Raw genomic sequence first — 15,304 nt, forward strand, 5'->3', positions numbered from 1 at the left:
GTGTGGACGTTTAAGCCTTTCAGCTTTCATAGTTTGAGCAGTGCGCTGATCAATAATCAATCTGTCGGTCGGTCAGTCAGCCAGTCAATCAGTCAATTATTCAAATAGTCAGTCAACCAGTCAAAATGTCATTCAGACAGTCAATGCTTAAATCAATCAGTCAATCAATCAGTCAGTCAACCACTCCATCAATCAGTCAATGCACCAATCAATCAGCCCAGCAATGTTTCAGGCATTCATTAAATCACTCAGTCAGTAAAACCATTCAATTAGTCAGTCAGTGTGTGAGTGAGTCAGTCACTCATATAATCAATCAGTCAGTCAGTCCTATCAGTCATTCAGTGGGTTAATCAGTCAATAAACCTGTCAGCCAATCCCTCAGACAGTCAGTCATATCAATCGGACAACCAGCCGATCAGTAAGCTACTCAAAGGGTCTGCCAGTCCATCAATCAATTAATCAGCTAAATCAGTCTGTCAATCAGTTAGTTAGTCACTCAATCATAAGTTCATTCAATTGACTGAGTCGGTCAATAACTCAATCAATCATGAATAAGTCAATCAATCAATTTGTCGCCAGTTCGGTAATAAATGAACTGGTCAATCAATCAATCAGTCTGTCAGTCTGTCAATAGAGATAGACAGGGTATCTTCTGATCGAGCACCCTCGACTTCCTCTACTTGTTGTTGTTGTTGCCTCTGCGCGCGCACATTTGTCCTTTAAACGTAATGCGAAATGTGAAAGAATTCGGCATTGGCGACTGGTCAGAGAATGTTAGACGCATACCCTAACAACCATGTTAAGTAACTCGCTCGGTTTTTGGGTGTGCGAGCAACTGTGTGTTTGTCTGTGTGTGTGTGTGTGTGTGTGTGTGTGGCGCATGTGTAGGACGTCATATCCTGGCAGCAGAGCTCTGTCATCAGGGCCAAAAGTGGTACTAAAATCTCAGCCGCGGTCGCACTTTGCCTATAAATACAAATGTCTGCACGCAGCTTGGCTTAAAGCAACATTGTTATCCTAGTTCGGCACATCGTGGACGAGTGTGAGCAAAAAATAATATATATACTTATATATAAAAAAAAAAAAATATTAGATAATAAAAACGCACAGGCTCGTGACGCAAAGCTAATCCCAACTACAACAGCGCAAATCCTGTGCACAGTGAGTCAGCGCCTAATTGGAAATTATAAAATTGCATTCTATTCGTTTTGATTATGTGCTAATAATATTTAAGCTAGCCAAACAAATGAAAAGGCAGAAATATTATGCAAAAACCAAGAGCATGCGATGCTCTGTTTTCAAAGCTCTGAAGAGCATATTGCCTGGCTGCAGCGTTCGTCTGTTTAATTTAAACACAAAGTGCTTAGCTACAAAATAGGCAAAAATTATCGTACAGGTTGGAGAGTAACTCCCAGTGTAGCACTCCTACTTATTAGTATCTCCCAGTCAAGCATTTATACTTATTAGAGAGTATCTCCCAGTCGCGCATTCCTACTTATCAGAGAGTATCTCCCAGTCGAGCACTCCTTCTTATTATAGAGTATCTCCCAGTCGCACACACTTTCCTATTTAATCTCTACAAACAATTAAAGCAGAGTATTGTGCAGTCGGCTCTTTGTTTTCGGCTAAGCTTTCACTTGTTTGCGTAGGCAAATCCTTTGAGCCTTTATTTTTTCAACAAATTCACACAGCTTTTTTATATGCTTGCAGACTAAAATAACAACAACAGCAATTCACCTGCAGGCGCACCTGTGTCGACAACAACAACAACAACAAAAACCAGAACGCCCACATAATGACCATGACTGCCGACAGGAATCAGGCTCAGGTTCAGGCTCAGGCTCAGGCTGAGGCTCCGGCTTTGGCAACGGCTCCCACTTTGGCCCGGTCACACAGGTTGCAATTGTCGCTGCCGCTGCCGCTGCTGCTGGCGCTGATGATGCTGCTGCTCCTGCTGGTGCCGCCGCAGCCGTGCGAGAGCCGATACCTGCCGACAAGGTCGCACGGCGACGAATTGGACAAGCTGCGCGAGCTGATGCTCCAGGTAAGCGCCTGCCCACCGGCTCCAGCCGTAAGTGGATAGCCAGCCCGAAAGAGCATTGTTTATGTGCATTAGTGTGTGTGTCTGCGCCCCTTACGTATTTGCATGCCCTAACAAAGGGTATTACAATTGTGCGGTGAGCTATGTAACAGGAGCAGAAAACCTGGAACCCATAAAGTGGGACAACTCTATAGAAGGGCGATTTTATGGAGACGGACGGATGGATTGACGGACAGACGAACAGACTGATGAACAGACAGATGGACGTGGCTAGACCGATGTAGCTAATCATGAATATATATTCTTTATGGAGTCGGAGCTACTTCCTTTTATATAAAAAATAAACCCTTTTTGTCCGTTTTCAATGGGTTCAGGTTATATATATATCAGATGCTGGAATATTATGCAAATGCTGGAAAAGAATTTCGGCATAATCCCAAATCGGAATAATTTGTTATCCGAGTTTCTTGTTTATCGAGATATCCGAATCAAACTTAGCTAAGCTTATAAAATATTGATAAAATCGTAACAAAATAGGCAACTATATTATGTAATTCCCATTTAAAAAATCTGCCAGCTTTAAACCCTATTACATCATGTAGAAGTCGGTTAAAGAAACACTTTCTTTGCAAAGGGCATTTAATTGTCGGCTAAGCTGTTCTTTCTTGCCTTTTTTGTTTGGTCTTTTCTCTGCTCTGCTTTTTGGTGTGTTATTTTTGGCGATATAATTAACTAAATGAAAAGAGTCAAAAGCGTGGTATCAAGTTGCAATTATGTCGCCAATTATTGGGGTTTTATTTTTCAGCGTGTTTTTGTTTTGGCCAACTCAGTTGTTGCGGGTTACCCGGTTACGTCATGCGCCCAATCAATGCCAGGCCAATGGGTCTAGATGGGGTTACCAGTAAAAAAAAAAAGACAAAAAATAAAATAAAAACGAAGATAAAATAATGATAAAAGCCAACGCACAGATAACCGCCGCTCCTGACCACAAAAGTATCTTCTTTTATTTTTCGGCTGCGTCTGCAACCGTTTCACAAATATTTTACATATTTCGCAAGATGTTGTTGTTGTTGCTGTTGCTGTTGCAGTTGCAGTTGTTGTATTTGGTCATCTTAACTGGGAACAACAACAACAACAGCGACAGAGCCTGCCCGGCTACAATCGCCAACCTGCTGCGCTTGGAGCTCTCATCTTTGCCAGCAACCTGCACAGTTTTATATAAAAACACATTTTTTCGCCTCTGCTTCTTTACTGCTTCTTCTTCTTTTTCTGTATTATTATTATTATTTTTTTTTTTGATTTTTTTTTGTGCGCAGTTTCCTGTTCTTTTTCGCAACCGCAGCACAAAAATGCTGCTCAACCGGGGGGCCAATTTAGTGGATGCTTCATATCATTTGAGCACACTCGATTTCTAGACGCAGCTGCAACTGCAACAACAAATGCAACTGCAACTGCAACTGCAGAGACTGCATCTGCAACTGTTTGGCTGAGCTTATGTGTAGCATCGGCAACTGCAATTGCAGCACAATTACCAGCTAAATATGGGGTAAGCCTTGGAGCCCAAACTGTCTGTCTATGGGCACGTCCTTGGGTCTGTCTTTGGATCTGTGCCTGCAGCTGGCTTTAGGTCTGTTGATTGAACTGTCTTTGGACAGGTCAGTGATTCTGTCTTGGCACCTGTCTTGGTTTGCCTGCAAATCTGGTAGCATAGAGTTCATTTTGGCTTAGACTGCGGGCTTGCCTGGAAGACTGACTCTGAGTCATCCCAGAATTTCGCCTTGGGTTATGGCTTTCCGTCTATGCCTCAGACTCGTCTATGGACCTGTCTTTAAGTTTCTCTATGTGTTGATCTGAATTCAAACTATGGATCTGTCTATTGCTCTGTTTATTGGTCCATCAAGTCAAGCTTATATATGTCAACTTTTTAGGCTTGACTCTTGGTCTTATTTTGTGTCTGTCTTTGAATTTGTCTTGGGATCTGTCTTGGGGCTTGTCTCTATATTTATCCCCCGCTAAATCTGCCTATGTTTCCATATTTATATCCAATTATGAGGTCTCTCCCAGCATCTGGATCTGTCTCTGTTTCTGTAGTTGGCTTTGTCTCCAGTACCGTTTATGGCTCTCTCTGGGGCCCAAAAGTCTATCTAGGAGTTTATTTCTTGAACTGTCTTCACTTTCGAGGGTCTAGTATTTCCGGGTGGATTTGCTTTTTACGATTTTCTTTGGGTTTTTCTCTCGCACTCCCCCACCACCTTTCTATCTGTCTCTCTCTCTCTCTCTCTCTGGTGTATCTCTTTCCCTGTCGCTATCTGCGCTTTGAAGTTTGAGTTGGCGCCTGCATCCGAGTCTGAGTCATGTCAGGGCCCTTGCGAATCGATAAGCCGCTGACGTGAGACGCGCACAAAGTGATTTTGGCCAAGAGGGACAAGAGCCAAGCAACAGCAGACAACAGGCAGCAGCGACGCCAGCGTCATTGGCAGAAAAATACAAAAAAAAAATATAAAATAAAAGTAAAAGAAAAGACAAGGAAAAAAGTCGAAATGGAATCAAATACGGCAAAACGTGAAGGGAAAATCAAATGTCAAATAGCAAAAAGCTGCTGCGGCTGCGGCTGCGGCCCCTGACGAAGGTTGACTTTGACTTTGTCGACGTCACGCAGAAAATAATATACAAAGGAAATTCCACTTGTCAGATGAGTGTAATGCATTGAACCAGCAGATCATGAGTTGCCAAACAGCTCAGCTTATGGCTAATTAGCCGCGGCCTGTCACATCCGATAAAACTTCACTTTTGTCTGGCAAGAAATTCAATGAAGCAAATAATAATAAAACAATTCCCGCTCGCACTTCGTAATGAAATATTCAGTTAGCAACATGCCTGGATGTTAATTTTGGACAGTCAATGTCAAGTTGTTGTCAAGAAGTTGTACGCAGACGAAGAAGAATTGTCCCGAAACAAAATGGATTGGCCTCAAATTGAATATCTAAACACTAATTAATAATTAATGCAATTAAACAATGCATATATATATACTTAAGGGCAAAGTATTCCCAACTTTTACTAGCCCAAAAAAAAAAAACAAAATATAAAAAATGGGCGCAAATTTAATAGATTATTTTAATGCCACACTTTCTCACTTTCAGTGCCTTAAATAAATTAAATTTTGACGCTGTCAAATATTTCCATTTATTCCTCTGCTCTTACCACAGCACGAATGAAATTTATTAGGCCCATTTCTAAAAATAAATTGACCACACAAAAAACGCATTATAATCGAAGCGAACAGAAATTATATATAAACATCATAATAACATATTAATTTGATAAATAAAGTAAACCAAATCTAAGGTCAGACACGCGAAATAAAAGTAACAAAATATGCGCTTAATTTAAAAAAAAAAGGGCAAAAAAACAATGCCGCGATGATTTGATGGAATTTCGCATGTTTTAACAAAAAAAAAGACTTCATGGTAAATTTAATAAAATATTGAATCGAGCCATACTTTTCTGACAAATTATTTATAGCTGACCTTAGTAAAATGCGTTGTGTGTTTATTTATTATGGCATTCGGCTGATTATTGTTGTTATTATTATTATTATTATTATGTGACTAGGCCATTGATAGTTAATCGTTTAGAGCAATATTTAAGGGCATTTATTTGGCAAACGTGTGCGCCGGCCATTAAGAGGAAGTGTGGCAACTCCCCCCAGCTGCCACACACCCCTCCTCCACGTTGACAACGCACCACCAAAAACAACGAGAGAAACAATGACGACAATTCCAGAGACCCTTATCCAATCACATAACTTTGCACTTAACGACGACTCTCAAATTAAACTGTCTAAATGTGAAGATGCCAGGGGCCTGGCAGTCGCAGGGGGCGAGGGGGGGGGGGGGGCAGTAGGTTGTTGGGAGGGGAAACAGACCCTGCTAACCGCGATGCTGTGCGATAACAGCGATTGTTGCTTCCTTATACGATATATCTCTAACGACGTTTAGGCCAGCTGCAATCGCTGCACTCTGCAGTTGTTATTAATAACTGAGCAGGAAAGAGAAAGAGATGCCAAGTGAGAGGGAGAGAGCGAGAGGGAGAGAGAGAGAGCCGCAACTCAAAAAACAATCTGTTAAATTAGCAATAATATAATTACCTGGCGCAAAATTGTTTTAGGTTTTTCTCTCTCTTGTCTTTGGCCGATGTTCACACATCGTTCGCCAAAACAAAAGAGTTGGCAACAGGTCGCCGAGGGGGGCGAGGGCGAAAAAAAGAGGTTACCGTCTGATAATTACACGACAATACCCCCCATTAACACATTTTCAGTCATCAGAGCTCACAGCCGGAGTCGCCACACACAGCCTCCGAGTGTTACAGATATATATATACACACACACAATATATATATATATATATATATGTATATGAATAGGGTTCATTCGATTTAATGAACCGCCAAAAACCTGTGACCATGCTTCCCACACACAACAGGCGGCTGGGCCTGTATATAGTACAGCCAAGATTTCAACAGATTTTTGAAATAGCTAACAAACTCACAAACTTCGCTCCGCTCACAATTTCAGCGATACGATGCGCTTCGCAACAATAACAACTGCGCGCTGATAATAATAATAATAATAACTGCCATATAACAACAATAACAAACAACAACAACAACAACAGCAACAGCAATTGTAAGCTTAACTCTTTTTGTTTGCAGATTTTGGAGTTGAGCAATGAGGATCCACAGCAACAACAACAACAGTCACACCAAATGCGTCTGCACAATGAGGCCAACAATCCGCTGACCGCTCAGCGTGCCAGCGGCAGCTCGAATGCCGCCTGGCTCCAGAAGCTGGGCGCCATGGGCGCACTTGACACCGAGGGCGGCTATGGGCGCTACTAAGACCCAAATCGCCAACAATTAAACCATACGCGACGACCCCGATTAAAACTTACAAACAAAAAATAAATACAAAAATCGAGAAAAAAAATTCCAGGAATGCAAAAAAACCATTTGAAATGCCAAATTTTTTTAACGAAAACGATCTGGTTCCAATTTGAATAGAAATTTACGTAAGCCAGCCAATTAAGAGCGAACTAGTTCCAAAAGAAGAAGTTTAGTAAGTTGAAAGCGAACTGGTTTCAAAAAGTAATTTTTAAATTAAAAAAATCAAAACTGAACTGGTTTTAAATTAAAGATATTTTTAAAAGCTACCATTGTAAACAATAGCTCACACATATTTTAAGCGAGCAATTTTACGAACTAGCTCAAAATTGAAACAATTTTTAAGTTAAGCCAATTGCAAAGTTAGTTATTTCAGTTAGTTATCAATTAAAAGCCAAATGGTTCCAAATTAAAGCTTTTTCTTGAACCAATTTCAAAGTTCATTTTAATCATGCACATTAAAAGCGAACCAGTTCAAAATTGAAACTAAATAAATTAAACCAAATTTTAAAAAGAATTCAATTAAATTAAAAGAACTTCTTCCACGTTAAAGGTACTTTCATTAAAAGCTACTTTCGTGAAAAATAATTCCACCCTATTTAAAGCTGAGTTCATTTTACTCTGTTTTTAAAAGCGAACTACTTCAAAGTTAAAGCTAATTTTAAAGATATTTTAAATCAATTAAAAGCAAACTGGTTCCGAATTGAGATCAATTTTAAAAAGTTACCTACGTAATAAACAGCTCGAACCAGAAACAGAGTTCTTTTTACAATCAGCCGGTTTAAAATTAAAATAAATTCTGCAAAAAGCAAATCAAGTAAATTCCTAAGGGAAATGTATTAAACGAAAGTTGATCTAACTTTTGGCTCTGTTCTTATAGGCATTTCAGATTGTTTTGACATTCCGGAACGAAAGAAAATGACAAAAACTCAACGGTTTTAGAGCGCAAGCAAACTGAACTCAAAAGAACTCCTAACAGTTCCTATTAAAAGAACAATAATTTTTAAAATTTTACGATTAATCAAAAAGAAAAAATCAAAAAAAAATATATATATATATATATGATATATGTATACACTATATACTGTACAAGTGTGAGTTGCTGAGTAATTAAAATTATTTATAAAATGATATATATAGATATATTCCTGTATACATGTTCTTTCAACTTTGTATTGTGGTTGCCAGATTCTGTTGCATGTTAACCGAGGCGAAGTAGAGTCAATTGTAAATATGTAATCCCCGTCCCTGAAAGCATAAAACTGGTGTGTTTTTAATGGGCCCCAAGGCTGGGCAAATAAATATAAATTATGAGCATATTACTACCCAACTACCACAAATTAAAATGCCGACGCTTCCATAACGCAGTTTTTCTTCTTCTTCTTCTTTGTTATTTTTTTGTTTCTGCTTGTTTTGTTTTTGGGATTTCTGTGCGTAGTTTTGGGGTCTGGGGCCTGGCCTCCAAGCGGCACAAGTTACAAGTTCAGCGCCGAATGCTTTTCCATTTAATGGCGCTATATACCTTAAAATTATATATACCAAATACATATATATATATATAGATATATGTGCATTATGCAGCCCCGTTTTAATGCGCTACAAACACAGCTACAAATGTACATTTAATTGTTAACTTAATCGTTGTTTACCTTATGATCGAAAACAATAAAAGAAAAAACCATTTTCAATGCAATCTGCTGGCGCGAGTCTCTTCTGCTTTTTAATTAGATCTTTAACTGCTGATATGGAGAGGGGAGTGGGGTGTGGGGAGGGGGCAGCGGGTTGCCGGGTTGGCGGCGTAAATCTCTTATGCAATACATCATTTTTACATCATCTCTGCACACGCATGCATCTGTATCCGTATCTGAGAGATACGCTAGCTAGCAGATACTTTTACGCAGCACGTCTCACATGCCTGCAACTGGCGCAAAACTCAATTTACTTTCTTTGGCGATGTCTTCAAGTGCAACTCTTGACAAATTAAAACTAACAAGTGGCGATTGCCATCCAGCCCCCAAAATAAGACGACGACGCGCATCAGAGCCGTGCCCATCAGTTACAGATACAGATACAGATACAGATACTCCGCATCTGTCTGCCTGTCTGTCTGTCTGTCTGTCTGTGGACCTTTACAAGTGCCCACGCACTTAAACGGTTCCAGCTCCAAAGTTCCGTTCGCCTGTCGCTGAATTTCTGTTTTCGTTTTTGTAAACGCATTTTAATTGTTTTTTATGTAAAAACAATATTATTTAAATGGTTTTTTTTTGCCTTCATTCATTTTGGTTTTTTGCCTTACTTCATTTCTATATATATATATATATATATGTATATCTTTTTTGTTACATAAAGCCCAAAAAGATACTTAATAATAATTAGTATGTGTGCATGGCAAGGTGTCGATGGAAATGATGATGGCGCATACGTGTGTAATGGAGAAAGCAGAAAGATTAAAGATGAAATATGGTTTTGCCAGATGGTGCACAGTTCAGAATCATGGGGCTTGACACCATGTTAACAAAACTTTGGTAATGCGCTTAGAGAGAGTTAGACAAAGATAAAGATATAGGTAAAAAAATAGATATAGATATAGATATAGATATAGATATAGATATAGATATAGATATAGATATAGATATAGATATAGATATAGATATAGATATAGATATAGATATAGATATAGATATAGATATAGATATAGATATAGATATAGATATAGATATAGATATAGATATAGATATAGATATAGATATAGATATAGATATAGATATAGATATAGATATAGATATAGATATAGATATAGATATAGATATAGATATAGATATAGATATAGATATAGATATAGATATAGATATAGATATAGATATAGATATAGATATAGATATAGATATGGATATAGATAGTAATATTTTACATATCACCCTTCTATGCGATTCTCACTAATCACTAATAAGATACATTTTATTCATTTCTATTTAACTCTTCACATTAACCTGTTGATCCTACCCCAGCGCCTATCTGTTCATCAATGTTTAGTCATGTAAACTGTCAATTAATTTGCTGCTCTTATCTATATCATAATTTACAGCGATTGCATCTGCATAGACAGAATCTGCATCTGAAACTAAAGCTGTCATTAATTTGAATATCGACTTGTTGCTTAATCGCATTCGATTTTTTCATTGTGCTGTTTGTGGCTTGAGCCTGCACCTGTTTCAGACACCCAGACAACAGATGCCCAGCAGCAATCTTCGTTCCGAGATGCAGATGAAGAGGATGATGATGATGATGATGCGGTGAGAGATGTGCGAGATGTGAGAGATGAGCGCGCCTTGGAAATTGAGGAAATGCGGCGCGAGCCGCAGATGAACAACAAAATCAACAGCCGAAAAACAAAAAAACATGGGAAAACATTTGCCATTTGGCTAACGGCATTATAAATGATGCCGTTGTGGAAAAGTGACAGTTGGCGTTGTGTGTGTGTGTGTGTGTGTGTGTGTGTGTGTGTTGGCGCAGTTCCAGTTGCAGTGCCCGACACCAGTTGCAGTTGGCAAGTTCCAGTTGCAGGTATCGTCGCCTCATCGTCCTCATCGTTGGCTCTTGCCAATGATTATGCCGTTTCATCAAATTCCGGCAGCACAGAAAGGTGGGCAGAGTTTCAACAGCAGCAGACGCAATAAAATATCCCACCCCGCAACTCCCTACTACGCCTGCTACATTTGGCTCCCTCTAGGAGTGGCAAAATGGCTCAGGATTCGAGCCATTGGCATTTATTGATTATGCGCATATCAATTTTGGCAACACCTCGGGCCAAAGCGACTGTCAGAAGCCAGTTAAAGCGCAGCGATCAGATTGCCCGATCGTGACATGGCCAAAAGAAAAGTCGCCAATAAAGAAAAACAAAAGAGAAAAAAAAAGTGTACAATAAACAAACAATGTAACTTTTTATGTGGCTAATCATATTTTTGACTGTTGAGGAAAATACGAATACAAATAATGTCATTGCCGGGCAACAAACGATGCCCCGAAATTATTGAATAAGCCACAAAAAAAAAAAAAAAAATAAAAATAAAAATAAAAAAAAAATAAAAGTAAATTAAAGAAATTCATAGTCAACTATTGCATTATGGCCGAAAAATGGAAATGAAGATGGAGCTGATGATGGTGATGGTATCCCAACAAGACCGTGAAGCTCATTATTAGCATTGCGCAGATGGAAGTGGAATGGGGATGGGGTGGGAAAGGGGGAGGGGGGAGAGCGAACGAGACGTAAGACATGAAGAAATGTGAAATAAGACCAAGCAACAAACCAAGTCCAGTTCCAGTTGAGTCCAGATCAGAGCCAAAACGCGCACCCCCCCCTCTTTGAACAGTGTGTGAATCCACATCCATTGAAATTGAAAGTGAATCGTGCCACACGATCCGAGCAGGCAATGCGGGATGATGCGATCCTCCAAGCCGAAATGATCAAAATAATAATGTAACAAATACAACAACAGGCCACAAATACCACAAACAAAAGAAATGAAACCAAGAAGTAAAGCGCAAGCTCTATTATCAACACGTAGAACTATGAATACCCTACCTGTGCCAGGTTAAGCTTTGCAAATAGGATTTGGCATTATGTGCATTAGATATATATTATGAGTTCGATTCGCTCAAAATTAGTCGATCTAAAATATATACTAAAAACGTAAAAGAAAAACACTTTTAATAGCTCCAACTAAAAATATTCGTATATTTTCTGGATAACCATAGAAAAGTGTCCTACTTATGACCCAAAAGTGTGAGAATTATGAATATTATGAATAATATAAATATTATTATGAATCATATGCAAATGCTAATCAATTATACTTATATGACCTATTTGAAGCACCTAATAACCAATTTAATTGTTAGACATTTTATCTGTTAACAACTCGGTACCTGAGTTGAGGGTATTAAATCAGTTAAAATTAAAAAGGAAAACCGCAAACTAAGAAACGGTCAGCAACAAACATGCTGCTGCTGCTGCTGTCGCTGCTGCTGCTGCTGTCGCTGCTGCTGCCCATGCTGCTGTTGCTGTTGCTGTTGCAGTCGCAGTCGGCGTCACAGTCGCAGCTAGGAGCGGCGGCAGCGGCAGCGCAAGCTTCAGTTTCCCGCAGGCCCAGATGACTTGCCAGCTGCTGCTGCTGCTCTTGTTGTTGTTGTTTTTGATATTTTTGATATTTTTGCTACTGCTGCTCTTGCTGTTGTTGTTGTTGTAATTTCTGTTTTGCTTGTTGTTGCTGCTGCCGACGTTTTATTCATTTCAATTTCTTCATGGTTATGCGCTCTTGCCAACTGGTGCGACTGCGGCTGCTGCTAACGTCGCTGCCGACGCCGTCGCCGTCGTCGTCGTTTTCGTCGCTGTCTTGATTTTTACTTAATTTTTATTTCTCGCCACGGAGCGGCACTATAAAAGCAACTGCAACAATCGTTGTGGCATGCAGTCAGTGTAAGAGGTTCCGCGTCGAACAAGCTCCAGCGAATTAAACAAGTCTCGAAATTCCATTTAAAACGGATATTTAACGATCTTCACAGACGCACACTCTCCATTAAGCACTATGCAGCCCAGTTGTGTGGTATGTCAACGCGTGTGTGTGTGTGTGTGTGTGTGTGCTCTAAGCTGATCCCACCTCTTTTTCGCATCTGTTCTATGTTTCCATGTGCTGCAGTTAGTGGTCGTCTTGGCCAGCGCAGCGCTTGTGGCCGCTCGCCCGGAGCCGCCGCGTGACACGTACAGCGCCCCGCCGTCGAGCAGCTATCAGCCGAGCGGTCCCAGCGGCGGCTACGGCGCACCCGCCCCACAATATGGTCCGCCACAGCAGCCGCCGGTGGTGCACAAGCATGTCTATGTCCATGTGCCCCCACCAGAGCCAGAGTACCAGGCGCCCAGGTGAGTGCAAGGCAGTGTGATAAATGGGAATTATCTAAAAAAAAACATAAGCTACGAGAATCCTTAACAAGAAAGTAGGATAGGGATTTACTCATCTCAGTGGGTTGCGTTCTATCGACAGTTATTTTGAATACAAATAGTTGAGATCTATTAAAAAATATTTTCTCATGTGAAATCTACATATTTGTTTGCGTCTTCATTTTATCGTCAATTGCAAAATAATTTTAGAAGCTCCTTGAAATTTTGGGTTCAGAGCAGAGTACCAGGCGCTCAGGGCAATTCTTAAAAGAATTCGTAGCTAGCAACGAGGATCCTTAACAAGAAAGTAGGGCAAGGATTTACTTAACTCCCAATACAAATAGTTGGAGTGTGTTTGATTAACTGTAAAATTTTCTATTTTTATTTGTCTGGGTTTTTTTGTTATCTTTAAGTGCAAGTTATTTTTAGAAACTCCTTCAATTTTTACCCATATACCAAAAAAAAAATTTTTTTTATTGGAAAGAAAAAGATACACAAAGCTAGATACTTTAAACACAAGCCCAGTATATGTTTTTTAATATTATCCTTTGTGGTGAATTGATCTACAATATATGGCATAAAAACCGTTTCTTTAAGTGTTGCAAAATGTTGCAATAGCTATGTAATTTTTAAACTATATAAACGCAGCTAGATCCTTCAAGTTCGACTGTATTCCCTGACCAACTTCAGTTGCAAACATTTTCAATAAACCTTCAAGTTTTCGAAAATATAGGAACTTTCCCAGCTCTAGCAGCATATTTTCCCAAAATTTTGAGCATTTTTCAGAATTTAATTCCCATCATTTTTTTTTTTAATGTCTGTGCACTTTATATGAATAGTTTTCCCCCAACTTCAATCAAGCCAAGTTTTCGACAGTTTTACAGATTGTGGATGCCAGTTGATTCCCACAAACGGGCCAAGTTGTTTGTTTATGCTGATACCGCGATTACACGTAATTGCAAAATGATCTGTCGTGTGTAGATACAGTTATGATTGTGTCTGTATATACATATATGTTTGCACTCTGCAGATATATGTAAGTTTGTGCAGATATATGTAAGCTGTGCCAGACAATTATGAAAATTCTCCCACAATTCATGGACTGTGTCGCCAGACACAGACAGCTGTAACTAAGTGCTTTAGTACTTAGTTTAATATCTGAGTTGGCATCTACAAGAGTTAAAAATTGCAAGACATGAACGTTAATCATCTAATCCAGCTCAGGGCCCCACCCTTCCCCCTGCCCACTCCACTCCCGCACTCCACAACACGATTGCCAAATGGAGGTTTTTTATTTTTTCTTTTTGCATTATCATTTCGTGAAGGGAGTACCGGGTTTTAATTTAAATGTTTTTCCATGTGCCACATTTTGTCTGTTACAAGGAAAAATTATTTAATACAACCCATTAAAACGGGGCCCAAAAGCGTAACTATACCCCCCTCGTTCTCCCTGCTGCTCCATGCGGCTTGTCACTGCCTTCTGTTAATTACCGGGGGAAGAGATATGGTGATGAAGACAGCCAAAGCGTGACTAAGATGTTACCTAAGCCGCGTTTTACTTCTGCTGCATTATTCGTAGCATTTCCAAGCTAATTATTGCACTCGGAAAGGGGACAAGGGAGGGGCCAGGAGGGAGCACAATTACCATAGAGAGTAGACCAATTTATATAAGTGCCCAGCCGGCCCGGGCAGACCTGTGGGCGGCAATTGTGACAGCTTGTTATTGGCCAGATAAACAAGTTTTGGTTTATGATTATTTTCATCAGCTGCTCGCGCTCTATATCTTTTTTTTTTTTTTTTGTGGGTCGATCATTTTGCCTAGACAAAGCTTACGTAAGTGAAACCCTTCTCCTTTCTCCCACACAGAAAACCTCTGTATGTGCCGCCGCCGCAGAAGCATTACAAGATCGTGTTCATCAAGGCGCCGTCGCCGCCAGCACCGACTGCCCCGATCATTCCGCAGTTCCCGCAGAACGAGGAGAAGACATTGGTCTATGTGCTAGTCAAGAAGCCCGAGGAGCAGCCAGATATTGTTATACCGACGCCGGCGCCCACGCAGCCCAGCAAGCCCGAGGTCTACTTTATTCGCTACAAGACCCAGAAGGAGGAGACCGGTCCCTATCCGAACAGTATTGCCCCGCCCTCGGAATATGGTGCGCCCGCCGCACCGCCAGCCCCCTCGGCGCCCAGCAGCTCCTATGGCGCACCCTCTCACTAGATGCAGTTCATCCAGCAACCAATCCAATCTCATGGTTATATTCCCTCACTTTCTGGTTTTTTGTTTTTTTTACGCAAAAAAAAAAAATGTCAAAAAAAAAATCAACTTAACGTGTGACAAAGTTTACGATCAACGAACATGCCCATTTATCATATACCCTGTACCCCT

At 40.1% G+C, this 15,304-nt stretch overlaps 2 protein-coding genes across 3 annotated transcripts; both read left to right on the top strand.

The window, feature by feature from the left end:
* The first annotated feature begins 954 nt into the window (after nt 1-954).
* On the top strand, nt 955-8,676 carry Proc (Proctolin). 2 transcript variants are annotated; one of them, XM_015172477.3, is made up of 3 exons: nt 955-1,042; nt 1,711-2,044; nt 6,756-8,676. In XM_015172477.3, the coding sequence occupies exons 2-3, from the start codon at nt 1,796-1,798 to the stop codon at nt 6,939-6,941; spliced, it is 435 nt and encodes a 144-aa protein (XP_015027963.1). In that variant the 5' UTR covers nt 955-1,042; nt 1,711-1,795; the 3' UTR covers nt 6,942-8,676. The 2 variants fall into 2 exon arrangements, with proteins under 2 accessions (XP_015027963.1, XP_002051865.2); XM_002051829.4 differs by having other exon boundaries at nt 1,012-1,161.
* A 3,751-nt stretch (nt 8,677-12,427) lies between these two features.
* Nucleotides 12,428-15,273, top strand: TwdlE (TweedleE). The gene is made up of 3 exons (XM_002051828.4): nt 12,428-12,586; nt 12,680-12,900; nt 14,785-15,273. The coding sequence occupies exons 1-3, from the start codon at nt 12,569-12,571 to the stop codon at nt 15,134-15,136; spliced, it is 591 nt and encodes a 196-aa protein (XP_002051864.1). The 5' UTR covers nt 12,428-12,568; the 3' UTR covers nt 15,137-15,273.
* The last annotated feature ends 31 nt before the right edge of the window (nt 15,274-15,304 follow it).

The sequence above is a fragment of the Drosophila virilis genome, chromosome 4 (assembly GCF_030788295.1).
Source record: "Drosophila virilis strain 15010-1051.87 chromosome 4, Dvir_AGI_RSII-ME, whole genome shotgun sequence".
Taxonomy (NCBI): domain Eukaryota; kingdom Metazoa; phylum Arthropoda; class Insecta; order Diptera; family Drosophilidae; genus Drosophila; species Drosophila virilis.

What these genes read in the sequence shown, in the direction of transcription:
- Proc (XM_015172477.3), top strand. Translation starts at nt 1,796, where the DNA reads ATGACCATGACTGCCGACAGGAATCAGGCTCAGGTTCAGGCTCAGGCT. An exon ending in TGCGCGAGCTGATGCTCCAG is followed by an intron (nt 2,045 to 6,755) that starts GTAAGCGCCTGC and finishes TTTTGTTTGCAG; the next exon opens with ATTTTGGAGTTGAGCAATGA.
- TwdlE (XM_002051828.4), top strand. An exon ending in CCAGAGTACCAGGCGCCCAG is followed by an intron (nt 12,901 to 14,784) that starts GTGAGTGCAAGG and finishes TCTCCCACACAG; the next exon opens with AAAACCTCTGTATGTGCCGC.